Source organism: Dama dama, chromosome 30 (genome assembly GCF_033118175.1).
Source record: "Dama dama isolate Ldn47 chromosome 30, ASM3311817v1, whole genome shotgun sequence".
NCBI lineage: Eukaryota > Metazoa > Chordata > Mammalia > Artiodactyla > Cervidae > Dama > Dama dama.
This window is the reverse complement of record NC_083710.1, coordinates 30,384,701-30,407,233: the sequence shown is the minus strand read 5'-3', so window position 1 is coordinate 30,407,233 and position 22,533 is coordinate 30,384,701. Positions and strand designations below refer to the sequence as shown.

At 38.9% G+C, this 22,533-nt stretch overlaps 1 protein-coding gene across 1 annotated transcript; it reads left to right on the top strand.

The window, feature by feature from the left end:
* Positions 1 to 801: 801 nt before the first annotated feature.
* Positions 802 to 1,700, top strand: LOC133049327 (biliverdin reductase A-like). Its single transcript, XM_061133320.1, has one exon. It carries the CDS (start codon positions 909 to 911, stop codon positions 1,698 to 1,700), a length of 792 nt encoding a protein of 263 aa, XP_060989303.1. The 5' UTR covers positions 802 to 908.
* The last annotated feature ends 20,833 nt before the right edge of the window (positions 1,701 to 22,533 follow it).

Genomic DNA, 22,533 nt, shown 5'->3' with positions numbered 1-22,533 from the left:
GAAGCCCAAGAATACTGGAGTGGGTAGCCTGTCCCGTCTCCAGGGGATCTTCCTAACCCAGGGATCAAACCCAGGTCTCCCTCATTGCAGGCAGATTCTTTACCAGCTGAGCTATCAGAGAAGCCCAATAATGATAGTATTTGAGGCTACAAAAGTCGCGGGAAATTAAGGGGAAAAATTCTGGAGTGGTGGTAGCTACAAAGATACTCAAAATCCACATATAAAGGACTGACTGACCCCTAACTGTACATGCCCAGAGGAGACTACAGAGGCTCCAGCAGAAAGCAACAGGTGAAAGGCTGAAAGAACTGGGCACACGCTCCAGGGGCTCCCCACCACAGAAGACAAAGCAGTTGAGTTTGAGTCTTTCCAGTAACCTTGTAGACTAGAACGAGAAACCTGGGAGAGTAAAAGACTGCGGTCTAGTGTAGCCATGTGACTTTGCTATGGCTTTGGTTTTTGTCCCGAAAGAGCAAATCAGTAATAAAGAGGGAAAATGTGGTTCAGACCATGTACGCATGGGATGGATGCATCATCATTTGGTGAACCACAACAAAGAACAATTATCAGCAGGTTCCCAGCCACAATCAATCTGTGCCAAGGGTAAGAAAATATTTTCATCGAGATGCTATCTGATAAAATAGACAGCAGCCTTTTTTTTTTTTTTTCCATTTGTAGAGGGATCAAAAATGAGGGAAAGAGAAACGGTGAAACTTCTTAACTCATAAAGATCCAGATCCAAATGGTCTTGTTAAGTTGAAGAAATGGTTATATTAATAATCTAACAGAATACAGAATCCCAGCCGTGCTCCTGGGGTTCGTAGGCCGGGTGGTGGCACGGAGCTGGGAGGTGGCTCCGAGAGCTTCAGCTTTGTGCCCAGCGGCAGCTTCTACAGAAAGAGACCAAGATGAACACAGAGCCCGAGAGGAAGTTTGGGGTGGTGGTGGTCGGCGTCGGCAGAGCCGGCTCCGTTCGGATCCGGGACCTTCGGAATCCACATGCTTCCTCAGCGTTCCTGAACCTGATTGGCTTCGTGTCCAGACGAGAGCTGGGGACCATTGATGAGGTGCCGCAAATTTCTCTGGAAGATGCTCTTTCCAGTCAAAAGGTCGAGGTTGCTTTTATCTGCAGTGAGAGCTCCAGCCACAAGGACTACATCAGGCAATTCCTGAATGCTGGAAAGCATGTCCTTGTGGAATACCCCATGACACTGTCTTGGGTGGCAGCTAAGGACCTATGGGAGTTGGCCGAGCAGAAAGGGAAAGTCTTGCATGAGGAGCATGTTGAACTCTTGATGGAGGAGTTTGCATTCTTGAAGAAAGAAGTGGTGGGGAAGGACCTGCTGAAAGGGTCTCTCCTCTTCACAGCTGCCCCATTGGAAGAAGAGCGGTTTGGCTTCCCTGCATTCAGCGGCATCTCTCGCCTGACCTGGCTGGTCTCCCTCTTCGGGGAGCTTTCTCTTGTGTCTGCCACTTTGGAAGAGCGAAAGGAAGACCAATATATGAAGATGACAGTGTGCTTGGAGACAGAGAACAAAAGCCCGCTGACCTGGATTGAAGAGAAAGCACCCGGCCTAAAGCGAAACAGACGTTTAAGCTTCCATTTCAGGTCTGGGTCCCTGGAGAATATGCCCAACGTAGGCATCAATAAGAATATTTTCCTGAAAGATCAGAAAAAAAAAAAAATAATAATAATCTAACAGAATACAATCTGGTAGACAAATGTGTAGGCAAGTGAACCAAATGCACAAATAAATATGACAACAAAGCATGAGATAGACCAGGAGAGTGGCTCTTAAACTTTCTGGTCTTAGGACCCCTTCATTACCTAAAAAAAAACTGTTGTGAACTTCAAAGTGCTTCATTGGTGTGGATTGTATATTCTTGTGTGCGTCTATGCTCAGTCCTGTCCGACTCTTTGTGACCCCACGGATTGTAACTCACCAGGCTTCTCTGTCCATGGAATTTTTCAGGCAAGAATACTGGAGTGGGTTGCCATTTCCTGCTATAGGGGATCCTCCAGACCCAGGGTTCCAACCTGTGTCTCTTATGTCTTCTGCATTTGCAGGCAGGTTCTTTACCACTAGCATCACCTGGGAAAACTGTGGACTATACATATTAGAAACAGAAATTGAGAAAATTTTGAAATGTATTTTATTTATTTTTAATTAATAATTCATTCCAGTCTTTATCAACACATAAGTTTTTATGAAAAATAAAATAGCGTCTGATTAGCACAGCATTATTTTACATTTTTGCAAGTCTCTTTAATGTCTGTCTTACTAGAAGACAGCTGAAGTCTCATATCTGATTTGATAACCAACATGGTGAATTGTCACCTATCATGTAGCCCCAGAAAACACCACTCTATACTCACTAAACATTAAGAGCAAAAACTGCAAATAATGTTTTAATATTATTATGAAAATAGTTCTGAATCTGTGGACCACCTGAAATGGTCTCAAAGACCCCAGGAGAATCCCCCTGCAGAGAATTCACGTGTAAAATGAATATTCTCACACTCTGGGTAACCTCTGAGACTTCATTTGACATACTTCCTTTCTGGGAACCCTTATCACCAATCCTTCAGTCTTCTTTCTTACAAATATCAGGTCATCCCACAGAATCATTCATAGCTTCCCACAAATCTATAGTTCCACACCTCTGTTCATTTTTCTTTCTAAGCAAAGTGGACAAGCATATGTATCACTTGAAATTCTGACCACTGGGAAATTTACCTTCCTGGTCACACTTGTGGGATACTCCTCAGGTAAGTTATAAACCTGCAGTATCCCACTTCGGACTGGTTCTAGCATATTGTACTGACACATCTCTAAATCAGGCTTGAATATTCTCCTCAGTTCCTGTGATGCCTTGGTTGTAGGTGAGGGAGAGGTAGGCAATGTAGCAAATGCAGATGCATTAAGACTATGAGCCACCTGACCATGTGGCATATGGGTGCCTAACCTAACTCTATAACTGATGTTGATCCACTGTCCAAATCTATGGCTCAGTGGGTCAAATAACACCCTACTTTGGATAGACACTCAATTTGCTTGACCACTTGGTATCCCTAAAGCTCAATGGTTTCCCAGGTGGCACTGGTGGTAAAGAATCCCTCTGCCAAAGTAGGAGATGCAAGAGACGTGGGTTTGATCCCTGATTTGGGAAGATCCCCTGATTCGGGAAGATCCCCTGATTCAAGAAGGAAATGGCAACCCGCTCCAATAATCTTGTCTGGAAACTTCCATAGACAGAGGAGCCTGGTGGGCTACAGTCCATGGAGTAGCCAAGAGTTAGACACAACTGAGCACAAGGCTTAATAACCAGGGGTTATTTCTTTCAAAGAGAATAAATGTTTCCTGGAAAAAGTACAGTTCTGCTCTGGGATTCAAGACACTTGCACTGCGATTCTCCTAATAGGGCTTCCCACAATATCCCTAGAGTATCCCAATCTATCATAGTGAATACTGAACAATGTTATATTCACTGTGACATAAGGTCCAAGTAGCAGAGCTTCTTACAATGCAGCCCTGGTTTAGTTGCTCCCAAATGTGATAAATTGCTGCCTTCAAAATCCCCAAAGCTCCTTTTTTAAGTGGTGGGAGTTTTGCAAAATATAGAAACTTGTCTTCACTTTGGATGTAATATCCTGACATGCCCTGTATTACAGGAGTACCAGAAATTTCTCTGAGATGACAAGCACATACATTTTCGTTGGGTTTATATTCCACCGTGGACAGGCATATATCTTACCAGGTGTTTGGGCTCTACTGTTGTGTAACAAATCACTCCAAAACTTAGCGACTTAAAACAACAATCATTTCATTATCTCTCAAGGTTTCTATGAGTCAAGAATAAGGGGAGGGTTTGGCTGGGCAGCTCTGGCTCAGAATCTCTCACACGGCTGCAGTCAGATTGTGGCTGGCACTGGAACGGATGGGGTGCTGAGGCAGCTGGAGGAAGGTGAGGTATCTCCCTTCATGTAATCTCAGGTCTCTCTGTATGATCTTTCTATTTCCTTACAGTATAGAGTCTTTCTGCTTCTATAGCAGGTGGAGGCTTCTGGGACAAATAATCTACTGAATAGAATGGAAAGCATTTTCTTTTTTACGAACAAGTCGGATAGGACACATCGCACCACATTCCGACATGCTCTTCTGGTTGAAGGAGTTAGAAAAGCCCACCCAGTTTTGGGGACAGGAATGTAGAATTGACTCTACTTTTGAGTAGGAGACGTGTCAGAATCCCATTGTATGAAAAGTATGTGGGGTTGGAGATACCGATGTAGCCGTTTTGGGAAAATGTGTTCTACCAAACCGGGTATCAAAGGTATCAACTCACTCTTGCCGCAAAAGTTCTGGAACACGTTATCACCTATCAGAGTGAAAATGAAATGATGAGATGGTCATGGTTTAGAGGACAGATGAGCACGAGAGTTTGTTTTGCCTTCTTAGTAACAGCAAGGCAGCACAGAGCATAAGGGTACTGTTGTCGCCTTTCAGATGAAGGCAAATTGCTTCCAGTTGTTCTCTGTTTATTAGAATAGTCTTCAAAAGTGTTTTCTGGAAAACCAGCTACATAGCGAGTGCAGGGCAGTGGTGGCTTTAGAAAATAGACTACACCTAGAACAGTAAGTGTAATTTGAATCACCTCCTGATGGCTTTACAACAATCCCATCATTCTCCTAGACTCTTCCATTTTCTGCACAGAAAAAAAATATGTTGCCTTATTTGAGAATAAACTAGAAATCTCTGAATATTTTATGTCTTTGTATGTGGCACTAATGTGTGTTGTAATTCACCATGAGGTGCAGTACTGCTTATGTGTAATTTTTTAGTTAGAGATGCAGTTTCAGAGTCTTATGTTTGGCACACCCTTCCATAATAGCCTTCACTCTTTTTATCAGACAGTTATTCTGGGGAATCTGTTAGTAGCCAAATTTGTCTGTTACAACTATGCCTTCAGGAACCAGAGAAATAACTATAGTACAGAAAATGAACATGGACACTGTGACCCATGTAGACAGACGGGGCCAACTCCACTTGACCCCTGATCTCCATTCTGAGTCTTAAAGAGATTTATATAATTCAAAGTTGGTAGCCAATAATGCTCACAGTTCCTTGGCATTTATTTCCTCAACTCAGAGTTTTTCTGGTAAGTGGCTGTAAGTCTCTTTGAGAACACATAGACGGAAACTTGCAAAGTTTATAGTCATTCCAACATCTTAGGATATTTCTGCAAGGATTTGTGAACTGGTTCATGTCTGGACGTTGAGAAAGTGACCACAACTCTCACTCATGCAACTCAAATCACACTTCATTTCCAGATTTAGGTGTTTTTCTGTTTCTTTGTGGGTTTTTTTGTTTGTTTGTTTGTTTGCTTTTAATAAAGCCTAACTTTACAAGCCTCCCTATTTAGTTAGAGTTCTAGGGATCGTATGATGAATGATCAATTTGTTGTTGTTTAGTCGCTGAGTAGTGTTCAACTCTTTTGCAACCCCATGGAGTGTAGCCCACTGGGCTCCTCTGTCCATAGGATTTCCCAGGTAAGAATACTGGAGTGGGTTGCCACTTCCTTCTCCAGGGGATCTTCCTGACCCAGGGATCAAACCTGCATCTCCTGCATTGGCAGGTGAATTCTTTACCACCGAGCCACGAGGGAAGCCCCCATGATCAATTAACTACCAAAGAAGACATTCATGGATCAAACCATTGTGATGACCACGACAGCCTACTGTTTACTTCCGTAATAGATGACCATTTTATGGTGACGCTCCCAACAGGACATTTCATCAGACTAAGTCAGAGCAATAGTTTCAAATCCATGACTTTTTGAAACTTTCATACTGAGCCTAACAGAGACATGCATTCCCTAGCATTTTTCAAACATATTAATCCTTGCATAGCTAATATATATTCTGTTTGCACACTCAGTCACTACGTTGTGTCTGACTCATTTGCAACCTTATGGACAGTAGCCCACCAGGTTCCTCTGTGCATGGGATTTTTCAGTGGGTTGCCATTCCTTCCCCAGGGGAGACCCAGGGACTGAACCCACATTTCCTGTGTCTCCTGCACTGGAAGGCAGATTCTTTACCACTGAGCCACCTGGGAAGCCCAATAAATGTTTTATTCCTCGGTTCACAGAGGGCCCTTGAGGGTCCCTTCTGGTACGAGGTACAGGTGAGAATGGAAGTCTCGCAGCAAAACCCAATTGAAAATTTCCATCTCCCTAAGTTTCTGGCTTCCTCCTCTGCATTATCTAAGGAATTTCTGATATCTCAGCCTCGTTGAGTGGAAGCATCAATGCAACTAGCAGGAAACAGGAAAGGGTGGAGTTTTGGCTCAAGACTCTATAGTAGAAAACAGAAAAACATAGAGTTTTGACCCAAGACTATCTCACAGTGGGTTCTCAGTGCTCACAGACTTATCTCATGATTATTTCTTATGTGTATATTATTCTATTCCAAAACTTGGTAAACCAATATTTAAAATTTCTAGACTCTTTTGAGAAGGTTTTGAATACTAATAAAAACATCTGTACTGATTAGAAGAAGCTATGCAAGACTTAAAGGAGGGGTGGTGAAAGTAAGTTATCAACTATATCCAATAAAAAGACCAATTAAAGACAAGTATCAAAATAAAACTAGCTGAGATCCAGACTTTTGAAACATGTATAATACTGAGATTTTCCAAGCTTTCAAATCAGAGCAAAAGTGAGGAAGTATTTCTGTAGTGTTACTAAAATCAAATGTCCTTTCTAAGTTTTTATTTTTTTCTGTATAGTTATAATATGCATCCAAGTGTAGTTCAGTTCAGTTCAGTTCAGTCGCTCAGTTGTGTCCGATTCTTTGCGACCTCGTGAACTGCAGCACGCCAGACCTCCCTGTCCATCACCAACTCTCGGAGTTCACCCAAACCCATGTCCATTGAGTTGGTGATGCCATCTAACCATCTCATCCTCTGTCATCCCCTTCTCCTCATGCCCTTAATCTTTCCCAGCATCAGGGTCTTTTCAAATGAGTCAGCGCTTCGCATCAGGTGGCCAAAGTATTGGAGTTTCAGTTTCAACATCAGTCCTACCAATGAACACCCAGGACTTATCTCCTTTAGGATGGACTGGTTGGATCTCCTTGCAGTCCAAGGGACCCTCAAGAGTCTTCTCCAACACCACAGTTCAAAAGCATCAATTCTTCAGTGCTCAGCTTTCTTTATAGTTCAACTCTCACATCCATACATGACTACTGGAAAAACCATAGCCTTGACTAGATGGACCTTTCTTGACAAAGTAATGTCTCTGCTTTTTAATATGCTCTCTAGTTTGGTCATAACTTTCCTTCCAAGGAGTAAGCATCTTTTAATATCATGGCTGCAATCACCATCTGCAGTGATTTTGGAGCCCAGAAAAATAAAGTTAGCCACTGTTTCCACTGTTTCCCCATCTATTTCCTATGAAGTGATGGGACCAGATGCCATGATCTTAGTTTTCTGAATGTTGAGCTTTAAGCCAACTTTTTCCACGCTCCTCTTTCACTTTCATCAAGAGGCTCTTTAGTTCTTCTTTGCTTTCTGCCGTAAGGGTGGTGTCATCTGCATATCTGAGGTGATTGATATTTCTCCCAACAATCTTGATTCCAGCTTGTGCTTCTTCCAGTCCCGCATTTCTCATGATGTACTCTGCATAGAAGTTAAATAAGCCTTGACGTACTCCTTTTCCTATTTGGAACCAGTCTGTTGTTCCATGTCCAGTTCTAATTGTTGCTTCCTGACCTGAATACAGGTTTCTCAAGAGGCAGGTCAGGTGGTCTGGTATTCCCATCTCTTGAGGAATTTTCCACAGTTTATTGTGATCCACACAGTCAAAGGTTTTGACATAGTCAATAAAGCAGAAATAGATGTTTTTCTGGATCTCTCTTGCTTTTTTGATGATCCAGCGGATATTGGCAATTTGATCTGTGGTTCCTCTGCCTTTTCTAAAACCAGCTTGAACATCTGGAAGTTCATGGTTCACGTATTGCTGAAGCCTGGCCTGGAGAATTTTGATCATTACTTTACTAGTGTGTGAGATGAGTGCAACTGTGCGGTAGTTTGAGCATTCTTTGGCATTGCCTTTCTTTGGGATTGGAATGAAAACTGACCTTTTCCAGTCCTGTGACCACTGCTGAGTTTTCCAAATTTGCTGGCATATTGAGTGCAGCACTTTCATAGCATCATCTTTCAGGATTTGAAATAGCTCAACTGGTATTCCATCACCTCCACTAGCTTTCATAGTGCTGCTTCCTAAGGCCCACTTGACTTCACATACCAGGATGTCTGACTCTAGGTGAGTGATCACCCCATCGTGATTATCTGGGTCATGAAGATCTTTTTGTAAAGTTCTTCTGTGTTTTCTTGCCACTTCTTCTTAATATCTTCTATTTCTGTTAGGTCCTTACCATTTCTGTCCTTTATTGAGCCCATCTTTGAATGAAATGTTCCTTTGCTATCTCTAATTTTCTTGAAGAGATCTCTAGTCTTCCCCATTCTATTGTTTTCCTCTATTTCTTTGCATTGATCGCTGAGGAAGGCTTTCTTATCTCTCCTTGGTATTCTTTGGAACTCTGCATTCAAATGGGTATATCTTTCCTTTTCTCCTTTGGTTTTCATTTCCCTTCTTTTCACAGCTATTTGTAAGGCCTCCTCAGACAGCCATTTGCTTTTTTGCATTTCTTTTTCTTGGGGATGGTCTTGATTCCTGTCTCCTGTACAATGTCACAAACCTCTGTCCATTGTTCTTCAGGCACTCTATCAGATCTAGTCCCTTAAATCTATTTCTCACATCCACTGTATATGAGTGTAGTAGTACAAAGAATTTATAACTGTGAACAGAAAGGATGTTTGCTTTAAAATATTATTGATGGAGTGTACATTCAAAATATTTGAATACCACTGATCTAGAAGACAGAGCACTAAGCCAAAAGTTATGTATAGCACTATAGTTTAAAAAAGAAGAAAAAATCAAATATGTGTTATATTTTATATATACATACAGTAGAAAAACACACCCCCACACAGACACACGAATATATACAGGTACATGTATCTTTCTGAGTTGCACTGTTAGACTATTAAGTTTAATGACCCAACTTTAAAGCCCTCATTAGATATAAACACAGAGCTGACATTTACTTTGAAAAGCATTTGTTTCCATTCACTGGATGTATAAGCTTGGCAACCGTCTCTATGACAACAATATAAGTTAAGAAAAATCTTATCAATGTTCTCCTTTAAAAGAGATTTGTAAGATGTATGTAATGAATATGATGAAGAGTGGACCAGAAATACCACGTGAAACTCAACAGACATATTTCAAATCCTACTTTAGGTTTTCAGCCAGGTTGTTAAATATGCAAGATATTTTATTTTAATCTAAGTGGTTTAATCTCAAAGATGAACGTTTTTAAAACCCATTCTACATCATATGGACTTGTGATAGATAGAACAACAGAGATCCTGGAGATTATTTCTATAATAATTCTGAAAAGCACTTAAGGAAAGATTGCAGATCTTTTATATAAAATCACTTACATTAATGAATAAGGTCAGATAGTTTTTCCTAAGAAATATAAATTAGTGAATTAAGATAGTGCACACAGTATGAAAAAAATGTAATACAGTGTACAGTACATTTCAATAACATTTCTTATTTTCTTAAAAATAAATTGAAATGTCTGAAATGCAAGAGCAAATCTACTTTTGACTGAGTCATGTTTTCAGTCCTAATTTAAATTGAAATACTTTACCTGGGTTGGGAAGATCCCCTGGAGAAGGAAATGGCAACCTACTCCAGTATTCTTGCCTGGAGAATTCCATGGACAGAGGAGCCTAGCAAGCTATAATCCATGGGGTCGCAAAGAGTCGGACATGACTGAGCTACTTCACTTTCACCTTCACCTAAGTCTCTCTATTCCTCAAAAGTAATACAGTATTTTCCTAGACATTTTCATCACCCTATCAGAGTAGAGATGATGAATCTTGAAACACAATCATCAGTCAAAATGACGTCATGCAGGGATACTCAAATCGTAATAGGATATGGATATTGAATGATTAGAAATTATTAATAACTAAAATATTTTTAACACTCTTTCCAACTTTCACCAATTAGATTGCTTCTTAAAAATTCAACAAGAAACTAAAGTAAAATTAAGAAGTGCGTTTGCTAGTCTGAAACTGAGACCAAAGGAAGATCACACAAGTGGTACAAGTGTCTCCTTAGAGATAATTCACTATATAGAAACCTATGAAAACAAGTTTCTCAAGACGTTTGTTGTTCACAAGACAGTAACCACTTCCACACATCTGAATGTTGCTCACTGTGAAATATACTACTTTGAATGGATGTGGGAAATTTGCAAGCTGTACATTTCAGTAAACTTTCCTGTATCTCAGATGGTAAAGAATCTGCCTGCAAGCAGGAGACCCAGGTTTGATCCCTGGGTCGGGAAGACCCCCTGGAGAAGAGATTTGCAACCCACTCCAGTATTCTTGCCTGCAGAATCCCATGGACAGAGGAGCCTGGTGGGCTACAGTTCATGGGGTCGCAAAGAGTCAGACATGACTCAGTGACTAACACTTAGCACTACTAATTTCAGTCAAGTTGGCTAACTCTAACTAGTGTTATTTTTTTTTTTTCCTAACACTGTAATTTATTATACAATGTAAATTAAATAAATAGAAAATATTTGAGTAACAAGGGATTTTAGTAGGAGGAAAGTACCTTGATTTTACCTTATTTTGAGTGTTGTGATTCATAACTGAATTCAGAATTGTCCTTTTCTGCCAATGATAATGGTTTTAATCCTAGAAGGTTAAGGACTGTTTTCTCATGTATTTTCCTATAGCTTCTCCTTTATTTTTCCATGGAAGATAATGATAACAAAGTAACAACTCCACATTTTTATTCAGTTCTTACTAGGTGGTACCAGACATGCTAGTGATTTCATGTATTATCTCATTAACTCTCAGAATAACTCTAGGAGGTAGGTATTATTTCAAGGCTCTATTACAAATGAGGAAATGAAAGTTAAAGAAAGGTTAAGTAAATTATCCCGAAGTGGAGTGACTCTAAGTGTCACACATGCACTTTGAGCTGTCTGACGCACAGACACATCTTATGTCACACACAGACATAAGAGCTGTCTTATGCTCTTAACCACTACATCATACTGTGCTTCCTAGAAATGAAATGTCATATCCGATACCAAAGACAGAATACTTTTTATAGAGTCGGATGTTCACCTCTGACTCATTTTCTCTTTTATACAATTTTAATAAGGGCATGGAAGGTCCTGGGGTGAACTGTTTCTAGACTTCTCAAGCGACTCTGGATAAGTGCTTGCAGGGATCAGAGATCACGACTCACTTTCTCTCTGTCATCCTGGAAGTGGGGTGTATGTGACACAGTGACACCCAGATTTCAGACCCTCCTTCCAAAGTTCCTGCAAGCCCTGGACTGAGGAAATACTCAGGGTGGTCAGGAGAGCAGGACTGAGAAAATCAAACCAAACTTAGCAATTTTTCTCTCCTGTAGAAGTACACAGAATGAAAGTCTTAAATAAATTATTTATGTAATGTATATTTATGATGCAAATTTGTTCTAAAAAATGAATTATCAAAAACAAAGTGGTATTTACAAAGAAATCCCACTAAAAATTCCCTTTGAACATCTAAAATAAGATTTATTGAACACATAATTTCTAGTATTTTGAAGTGACAGCACATTATCTGTTTACTATTGTGAGGAACACATTTATTTTATAAATCAGAATCCCTTATATTTACTAAATCAACTCAAGTAGTTTTTTTTATTACCAATTTACAATATTGGTATATTTAATTATGAAAAGACGAGGGAATTTTTTTAAAATTTATTTCATTGTGGCTGTGCTAGGTCTTTGTTGCTACATGGGCTTTTCTCCAGTTGCAGCAAGCAGGGCTACTCTCCAGGTGCAGTGTGTGGACTTCTCATTGCCGTGGCTTCTCTAGTTGTGGAACACGAGCTCTAGGGCACTTGGGCTTCAGTAGTTGCAGGGGCTTAATATTTGTGGTCCACAGGCTTAGCTGTTCCTCGGCATGTGGGAACTTCCCGGATCAGGGATCAAACTTGTGTCTCCTGCATTAGCAGGCAGATTCTTCAGAGCTGAGCCATCAGGGAAGCCCAAGATGAGGAAATTTTTTAATAGAATTTTTCTCAGCACTTTGCAAGGAATTCAGGTAGGGATGCTTATTAAAAATATGAGACCACTTTCCCAGTTTTCAGTGCAATATATGCAAGTGAAATAAAAGTAACCAATCAATAAGATTCGTTACAAAATAAAAGAAGTTAAATGGTAACGAAATATTAATTCTTTCTTGAATTAGAATAACACCATTTAGCAGATGATGTTATTAAAAATAAACATTTTGTTTTATATATTTCTTGAATTTATCAATGTGAACAATATCTAAAGATAATTTTCACATAAAATTCTTCTCAATTGCATTTTCTTCATTATCAAACTTGATATTATTAGCAAATCAATATGTTTGCTATCATAGTGTAATAACTTAATTTGGTCTTTTCAAAATCCAAATTAGGACCAGAGTTTGGATTTTTCCTTGAATGAAATCATCGGGGGAAAAAAAATTCCACACATTTAATTTAATCCTTCCTTTTTAGTACAATATCTTCCTGGAATCGAAATCCTGGCCATGATCTCAGCATTATTCAGGTACATAATTGGCTGTGTGCCCTGAAAGCAAGAGTTCAGTTAAACTTTCACAGTTCCAAATATAGATGTTCTTCAGAAAATGTGGTAACAGTCCTTAGTAAATTTAGTCTTATTGAAAATTACTATAAAAGGCACATAATAAAAAGTTAGAGAAGGGTGGAATGAATGGAAACACAAAACAGTCCAGTGAGAAGAGAAATTCTGGACTACAAGAATGCAAAGTTGGCTAGACCCACAACCAGTAAACTATTGCTTTAACCCTCTCTCATTTGGCTCAACTATCATGCACATTTTCACTGCAGCAGTTCATGATGGATTAACACCACTTTATTCCCCTCTTTATTGTTCTGGTCATCATTAAGATAACAATTAATAACAAGAGTATAGGTTCAGTTTTAACATAAGAAAATTATTTCAAAGAGAAAAAAATTTAAATAAAAATATTAAAGTATTTTCAATCTAAAAGAAATCACATTGAAAGCTAATTTTTTTAACTGAATTTCCCCAGGGTATAATAAAATATTTCAAATTCATGTAATGACCTTAAGAAGTCTAAGCAGTTGCTCTCCAGTGAGTAACTGCTGTTCTCAGGGGGGCAATGATGTGGGCATTTATTTCACCAGAAAGCATCTTTCAAAATAAGAACAGAGCCCACATTTCCTCTCTCTATGGACCTTCCTAACTCTTGAATTTCTTTAAAGCTAGAAAAGCAACTCATCTACATTATCAAGAATGTTACTTGGACCTAGAGATTGTCACACTGAGTGAAGTAAGTCAGACAGAGAAAGTCAAGTATCACACGTTATTGCTCATATGAGGAATCAAAAAAAAAAATATAGTTACAAATGAGCTTATTTACAAAAGAGAAACAGAGTTACAGACATAGAAAACGATTTATGATTACCAAGGGAGAAAGGGGGTGGGGATAAACTGGGAGATTGGGATTGACACATATACACTACTGTCCTATATAAAAGAAATACCTGCTGAGGACCTACTGAAATAGTAAGTAGGCTTCCCTGGTAGCTAAGGAGTAAGGAATCTCCCTGCAATGCAGGAGAAGTGGGTTCAATCCCTGGGTCAGGAAGATCTCCTGGAGAAGGAACTGGCAACCCACTCCAGTATTCTTGCCTGGAGAATCCCATGGACAGAGGAGCCTGGAGGGCTAGAGTCCATGGGGTCGAAAAAGAGTGAGAGACTACTACCAGCAGCTCTATGCCAATAAAAGGGACAACTTGGAAGAAATGGACAAATTCTTAGAAAAGTATAACTTTCCAAAACTGAACCAGGAAGAAATAGAAGATCTTAACAGACCCATCACAAGCAAGGAAATCAAAACTGTAATCAAAAATCTTCCAGCAAACAAAAGCCCAGGACCAGATGGCTTCACAGCTGAATTCTACCAAAAATTTAGAGAAGAGCTAACACCTATCTTACTCAAACTCTTCCAGAAAATTGCAGATGAAGGTAAGCTTCCAAACTCATTCTATGAGGCCACCATCACCCTAATTCCAAAACCAGACAAAGATGTCACAAAAAAGAAAACTACAGGCCAATATCACTGATGAACATAGATGCAAAAACCCTTAACAAAATTCTAGCAAACAGAATCCAACAACATATTAAAAAAATCATACACTATGACCAAGTGGGCTTTATCCCAGGAATGCAAGGATTCTTTAATATCCGCAAATCAATCAATGTAATACACCACATTAACAAATTGAAAGATAAAAACCATATGATTATCTCAATAGATGCAGAGAAACCCTTTGACAAAATTCAGCACTCATTTATGATTAAAACTCTCCAGAAAGCAGGAATAGAAGGAACATACCTCAACATAATAAAAGCTATATATGACAAACCCACAGCAAGCATCACCCTCAATGGTGAAAAATTGAAAGCATTTCCCCTGAAATCAGGAACAAGACAAGGGTGCCCACTCTCACCACTACTATTCAACATAGTGTTGGAAGTTCTGGCCACAGCAATCAGAGCAGAAAAAGAAGTAAAAGGAATCCAGATAGGAAAAGAAGAAGTGAAACTCTCACTGTTTGCAGATGACATGATCCTCTACATAGAAAACCCTAAAGACTCTACCAGAAAATTACTAGAGCTAATCAATGAATATAGTAAAGTTGCAGGATATAAAATTAACACACAGAAATCCCTTGCATTCCTATATGCTAACAATGAAAAAACAGAAAGAGAAATTAAAGAAACAATACCATTCACCATTGCAACAAGAAGAATAAAATACTTAGGAGTATATCTACCTAAAGAAACAAAAGACCTATACATAGAAAACTATAAAACACTGATGAAAGAAATCAAAGAGGACACAAACAGATGAAGAAACCTACCGTGTTCATGGATTGGAAGAATCAATATTGTCAAAATGGCTATTCTACCCAAAGCAATCTATAGATTCAATGCAATCCCTATCAAGTTACCAACGGTATTTTTCACAGAACTAGACCAAAGAATTTCACAATTTGTATGGAAATACAAAAAACCTCGAATAGCCAAAGTCATCTTGAGAAAGAAGAATGGAACTGGAGGAATCAACCTGCCTGACTTCAGACTCTACTACAAAGCCACAGTCATCAAGACAGTATGGTACTGGCACAAAGACAGAAATATAGATCAATGGAACAGAATAGAAAGCCCAGAGATAAATCCACGGACCTATGGACACCTTATCTTTGACAAAGGAGGCAAGGATATACAATGGAAAAAAGACAACCTCTTTAACAAGTGGTGCTGGGATAACTGGTCAACCACTTGTAAAAGAATGAAACTAGAACACTTTCTAACACCATACACAAAAATAAACTCAAAATGGATTAAAGATCTAAATGTAAGACCAGAAACTATAAAACTCCTAGAGGAGAACATAGGCAAAACACTCTCCGACATAAATCACAGCAAGATCCTCTATGACCCACCTCCCAGAATATTGGAAATAAAAGCAAAAATAAACAAATGGGACCTAATGAAACTTAAAAGCTTTTGCACAACAAAGGAAACTATAAGTAAGGTGAAAAGACAGCCCTCAGAATGGGAGAAAATAATAGCAAATGAAGAAACAGACAAAGGATTAATCTCAAAAATATACAAGCAACTCCTGAAGCTCAATTCCAGAAAAATAAATGACCCAATCAAAAAATGGGCCAAAGAACTAAACAGACATTTCTCCAAAGAAGACATACAGATGGCTAACAAACACATGAAAAGATGCTCAACATCACTCATTATCAGAGAAATGCAAATCAAAACCACAATGAGATACCATTACACGCCAGTCAGGATGGCTGCTATCCAAAAGTCTACAACCAATAAATGCTGGAGAGGGTGTGGAGAAAAGGGAACCCTCTTACACTGTTGGTGGGAATGCAAACTAGTACAGCCGCTATGGAAAACAGTGTGGAGATTTCTTAAAAAACTGGAAATAGAACTGCCATATGACCCAGCAATCCCACTTCTGGGCATACACACTGAGGAAACCAGATCTGAAAGAGACATGTGCACCCCAATGTTCATTGCAGCACTGTTTATAATAGCCAGGACATGGAAGCAACCTAGATGCCCATCAGCAGATGAATGGATAAGGAAGCTGTGGTACATATACACCATGGAATATTACTCAGCCATTAAAAAGAATTCATTTGAACCAGTCCTAATGAGATGGATGAAGCTGGAGCCCCTTATACAGAGTGAAGTAAGCCAGAAAGATAAAGAACATTACAGCATACTAACACATATATATGGAATTTAGAAAGATGGTAACAATAACCCTATATGCAAAACAGAAAAAGAGGCACAGAAATACAGAACAGACTTTTGAACTCTGTGGGAGAAGGTGAGGGTGGGATATTTCAAAAGAACAGCATGTATACTATCTATGGTGAAACAGATCACCAGCCCAGGTGGGATGCATGAAACAAGTGCTCGGACCTGGTGCACTGGGAAGACCCAGAGGAATCGGGTGGAGACGGAGGTGGGAGGGGGGATCGGGATGGGGAATATGTGTAAATCTATGGCTGATTCATATCAATGTATGACAAAAAAAAATAATAATAATGATAATTAAAAAAAAAGAGTGAGACACAGCTTAGTGACTAAACAAGAGCTGTATAGCACAGGGAACTCTACTCGATATTATATAATGACCTATGTGGGGAAATAATCGAAAAAAGAGGGGATATACGTATGTGTGTAACCGATTCACTGCTACTGTACAGCGGAAACTAACACAACAATGCAAATCAACTACACTCCAATAAAACTAAAAACAAATAAACTGAAAAAAAGAATGTCACTAATATAAGACATCTTTTAAGTCGCTCTCATCTATCACTGCCAAAGTGGCTGCCTCCTTTGGGCTACCCTGCCAAAGAGATTTAGTAGATTCCTTCCCATTTTCTGCAAAAAGATGCTCTACCTCATTGCCCACTTCAAGTTAGTTTTCCTGGTTAACCTACCGGCAGTATACTCTTCTCTATAATACAAAACTAAGAAGACAAACTTTGAGATGGAAAAACAAAACATTTTCTACATTAACCATTGTCCATGACATATACCAGAAATTTGGCAAAAAGATGAAAACAATGTTCTCAGTATCTCTCACAGTTTTTAATACTTTGTTGAAATACAGTATTGGACAGGGCCTTGAACTGGGGTTCTGTGACTTAGGTTAGATATCTAAACCTTGCTAATCTTGGTTTCCACACATACATTGTGGTAGGTAATAACAGAATGTGATAAATAATTCATGGTTATTTAGGGAAGCAAAAATATTAGCAAACTGTAAGAATATTCAAATTACTATGAAGTATTACTATTGCAGTTGATGACTAGATAACTAATTCTGCACTGCAGCAAAAACAGAAATGTGTCTAATCCTGCTTGTGGACTGTGTCTAATCCTTATGGGGCTGTTGCAGAATTAAGTTTGAAAAAGGTAAATCACCCCTCAGTACTTAGAAAAAGACACTCATGTGGTCCTATACTCCTATGCTATATAGACACCCTACTGACTTTAAAGCCAACACACAAAAAAATCTTTCCTTGGTTTTCCTTACATCCCTGCATGTGAAAAGTACTGTAATGAATGCTGAGGGCATCCACACGAATCAGACACCCTGTTCAGTTTCCTCCACTGCCCACGTTTTTTCCAAAGAGCTCACAGTTTTCTACTTTCCTCTAGTTACAGGATTAGCAAAGTTATGAAAACCAAGAGGACACACACACACAGAACTAAACTAAACTAGGACTTCCCTGGTGACGCAGTGGGTAAGAATATGCCTGCCAATGCAGGGGACACGAGTTTGATGCTTGGTCCATGAAGATCCCACATGCCACGGAGCAACTAAGCCCATGTGTCACAACTACTGAAGCCTGCATGCTCTGGAGCTCATGCTCCAGAGATACCACCCCAATGAGAAGCCCGTGCATAGCAACTAGAGAGTAGTCCCCACCTGCCACAACTAGAGAAAGTCCATGCACAGCAATGAAGACCCAGTACAGCCATAAATAAATACATAAATTAAAAAAAAAATACCAACAACACAAGACTTAAAAGAAGCTAAACTAAAATAAGCATTAATCTGGCAGAAATCTGGGGTATAAAGGGAACCATCCAATGCGAACCAAATCACGTATTTTGACCAGATTTAAGCAGGTAATGAAGTTCCTCTCCACAGAGAAATGAAACAAACCCTGAACGAGTACTGTTATTTGCAATTGTGCCAAAATTCAAGAACTCTATAGCTTGGAAGAACTTCTGACTATAAAATCTCCTTTCATCATACATCAGTTTTCTAGGGCTGCCATAACAAATCACCACAAACTGGGTAGCTTAATACAACAAAATTTGTTCTTTCAGAGTTCTGGAGGCTAGGAATCAAATCAAGATATTGGCAAGGTCATGTCCCCACTGAAGGTTTTAGGGAAGAATTCTTCCTTGCTTCTTCATAGTTTCTGGTGGCTCCTGGAAACCCTTGGCACTCTGACTGGTACATACATACATCACTGTAATCTCTACCTTCATCTTCACATAGTCTTCTTCCCTTGGGTTTTCTCTGTATCCAAGTCTCCTTTCTTTCTCTTATAAAAATACCAATCACTGACTTTCAGATCAGTTCAGTTCAGTCACTCAGTTGTGTCTGACTATTTGTGACCCCATGGACTGCAGCACGCAAGGCTTCCTTGTCCATCATCAACTCCAAGAGTTTGCTCAAACTCATGTCCATTGAGTCGGTGATATCATCCAACCATCTCATCCTCTGTTGTCCCCTTCTCCTCCTGCCTTCAATCTTTCCCAGCATCAGTGTCTTTTCCAATGAGTCAGTTCTTTGCACCAGGTGGCCAAAGAATTGGAGCTTCAGCTTCAGTATCAGTCGTCCCAATGAATAATCAGGACTGATTTCCTTTAGGATTGACTGGATTGATCTCCTTGTAGTCCAAGGGACTCTCAAGAGTCTTCTCCAACACCGCAGTTCAAAAGCATCAATTCTTCGGTGCTCAGCTTTCTTTATGGTCCAACTCTCACATCCATACATGACTACTGGAAAAACCATAGCTTTGGCTAGACAGACCATTGTTGGCAAAGTAATGTCTCTGCTTTTTAATATGCTGTCTAGGTTGGCCATAACTTTTCTTCCAAGGAGCATGGGAAATTGATTTTAGTTCCCACTCTAATTCAGTTTGACCTTACCTTGATTATATCTGCAAAGACCCTATTTCCAAATAAAGCCACATTTACAAGTACTGGGGACTAAAATTTGAAAGTATCTTTCAGGGGGACATAATTCAACCATTGCACCCAATAAAAGAAGGATTGTGTTTAAACTTGAAATACTCGGGAAACAGTGGATAAAACAATGTGAATTAAGAATTGGTTATTAAAGTACTAAATTAGACCTATGAGTATCCCTTGAAACCTGGTTTTATTTTAAGTATACAATCTTTTAGAAAAGCACCATATATTATTTACCTTTATAGTCAACGATAATATTAAAAAGTCAAGTGAGTGAAAGTCGCTCAGTCTTGTCCAGCTCTTTGAGAGTCCATGGATTGTATCACACAGTCTGATACAGTCCATGGAATCCTCTAGGCCAGAATACTGGAGTAGGTAGCCTTTCCCTTCTCCAGGGGTTCTTCCCAACCCAGGGATAGAACCCAGGTCTCCCACACTGCAGGCAGATTCTTTAACAGCTGAGCCACAAGGGAAGCCCAAGAATACTGGAGTGGGTAGCCTATCCCTTCTCCAGCGGATCTTCCCGACCCAGGAATCAAACCAGGGTCTCCTGCATTGCAGGCTGATTCTTTACCAACTGAGCTATCAGGGAAGCCCAAAAAGTCGAGAGAAAACATTAAATATGAACAAAATGACAAAATAAATAAGTAAAGTCATAGTTGAAATAAAGAATACACTAAATAAGTAGTCAGATATATTTCATGGAAAAGGAATTTATGAATCAGAAAGACAGTATCATCTCAGAAGGCACCAAGAAATGATAAACAGATAAAATACAAAAGAAAAACTAGAAGGCAGAGGAGATCGAAATAGAGTGTCAGCATCCATAAGATAGAAGTCCTCATGTATGTACATGTATATATAAAAATATTTGTATATATAAAAACGTTTGCAAAATTTGACAAGTCTTGATTTCTACCTCAACTGGTAGAGTATTAAAGATTGTTTGGGCTGAAGTCTACTCATTGCTGTTGTTTAGTCAGTAAGTCATGTCCGACTCTTTTTGTGACCCCATGGCCACAAGACTCCTCTGTCTATGGGATTGCCCAGGCAAGAACACTAGAATGGGTTGCCATTTCCTTCTCCAAGGGATCTTCCCGACACAGAAATCTAACCTGAGTCTCCTGTGTTGGCAGGTGGATTCTTTACTGCTGAGCCACTTAGGAAGTTCCATTGATTAGTTATGCGTGCATTACAATCAATTGCAAATATGGTTCATCTTGATCAATCTCTTACTATAGTCAGAGGTGGCTTTTAGTTTTTGTTTGTTTTATCATAAGATTGCACTACACCAATTTATATTCAAATAAGTTTACCTTCAATATTGAAGTGTTTAACTAAATTTACAATAAAATTTACAATAATTGGAAGTATTTTATCTTCTCTTAAATGAGCATTCAAAGCTTTTTTTTATTGCATAAATTGGCTGAAAATACTGAGCTATGATTGGAATTAATTTGACTATTATTTCTATTTGAATCATTTGATGGCACTGACATAAAACTCACATTCCTCAAACGTTTACCAAGTTCTTCGAAAAATGTGGTCAATTTATCAAGAGCTATCTTTTTCTTTTCATGCATCCAAAGAAACCACAGAATCTAACATGAGTAAAATAAATTTAGAGGAACAATTATTTGATATATATGAAAAGTCATATAAAAAAATTAAACACATTTCCTGCCACTGTTCATGTTTAGTTATTATCCTCGGGCATTTTAAAAAAACCTACCAATTTTTGAAGTATATACTGTTGCTTCTTTAAGAAATTTTTATTTTCTGGCTTTCTAGTAGTTAGTGATATCATTATGACACCCATAATGGATAGTAAATGTTCATAAATATCTCGTGCAAGTCACACAGTTATTATCACTTTCTCAGGAAACAGAAAATCAGTACTTCATTTTAACTAAACATGCAGTTTCATTTTTCTTGTAGCACTTGGCTGTCAAAAAGTTTTACTAGGGGAAAGAAAATATTACCAAGTAACGAGAAGCACTTATAGAATTATAGCTTAAAATTATTGAGAAAACCACTGAAGCAAGGGTGTTCAGATTGTTTTTGATACACTCTACTGCAGAATTTCTCAGCATCTATTTCATGGACACATTTCATGTACACCTAAATCATGACTTCCCATGGTTTTCACTGACTCCAACTGACTCTACCAACTGGTAGCTTGCTGTCTTCATGCATCTCACAGAGCATTACATAGGCCACAGCACAGCTTGCCTCCCCCACCACCATCCAAGTATTTACCAATGTCCAACTACACTTCTTTTTATCAGTAAGTGCCCTGTTTGCTGTCTGTAAAATGGAGGAGTTAACTCAGCGCATCTGGAAAGAGCTGGAAAAGAACATGGATCTTGTTCCCAATGCAACCATGAGCTAAACTGAGAATTCTATTTACTGTAAGTACCTCTCACACATTACAAGATGACATCATCTGGAAAGACAAAGCGAAGGTCTATGAAGCCAACCCAGGTTAACTCTAATACAACTATAAATGAGAATACTATATTTTAAAATAATGAATTCATAATGAATGTGAGACAGGATGATGCAGAACAACAGATTTAAACATGTGATCACAGGCTATCTGGCTACTCTATGTTTAAGGTTCATGTAATAATTTAATATTAAAGATACCAAAGAGGCATAAAGTATAATTGAACAAGAAAGCTGTGAATATCGTCAACCCTTCCTATTGGAAGAGGAGTCCCGGCTGCCATCTCGTTACATTTTATTTTTTGAAGGAAAAGTTTCTAAAAAGAAAGAAATAGTCACTTAAAAACTACAAACTCAAAAAGGGCAAATCTCTAATCTTTTGAAATAAAGAAATCTTACGTTAGGAAAGCAGGTTGATAACAGAAGTATTAACGACCTAGCAATTTTAAGTCATCCAAAATTAAACATGTTTGAGATTGGCTATTGGTTTTGTTACAATTGAAGCTGGGGATTTTCTGTGCATCTTGAAGTTTATAAAGGAAAATCTGCAGTTCAAAGATCCCTTTTGT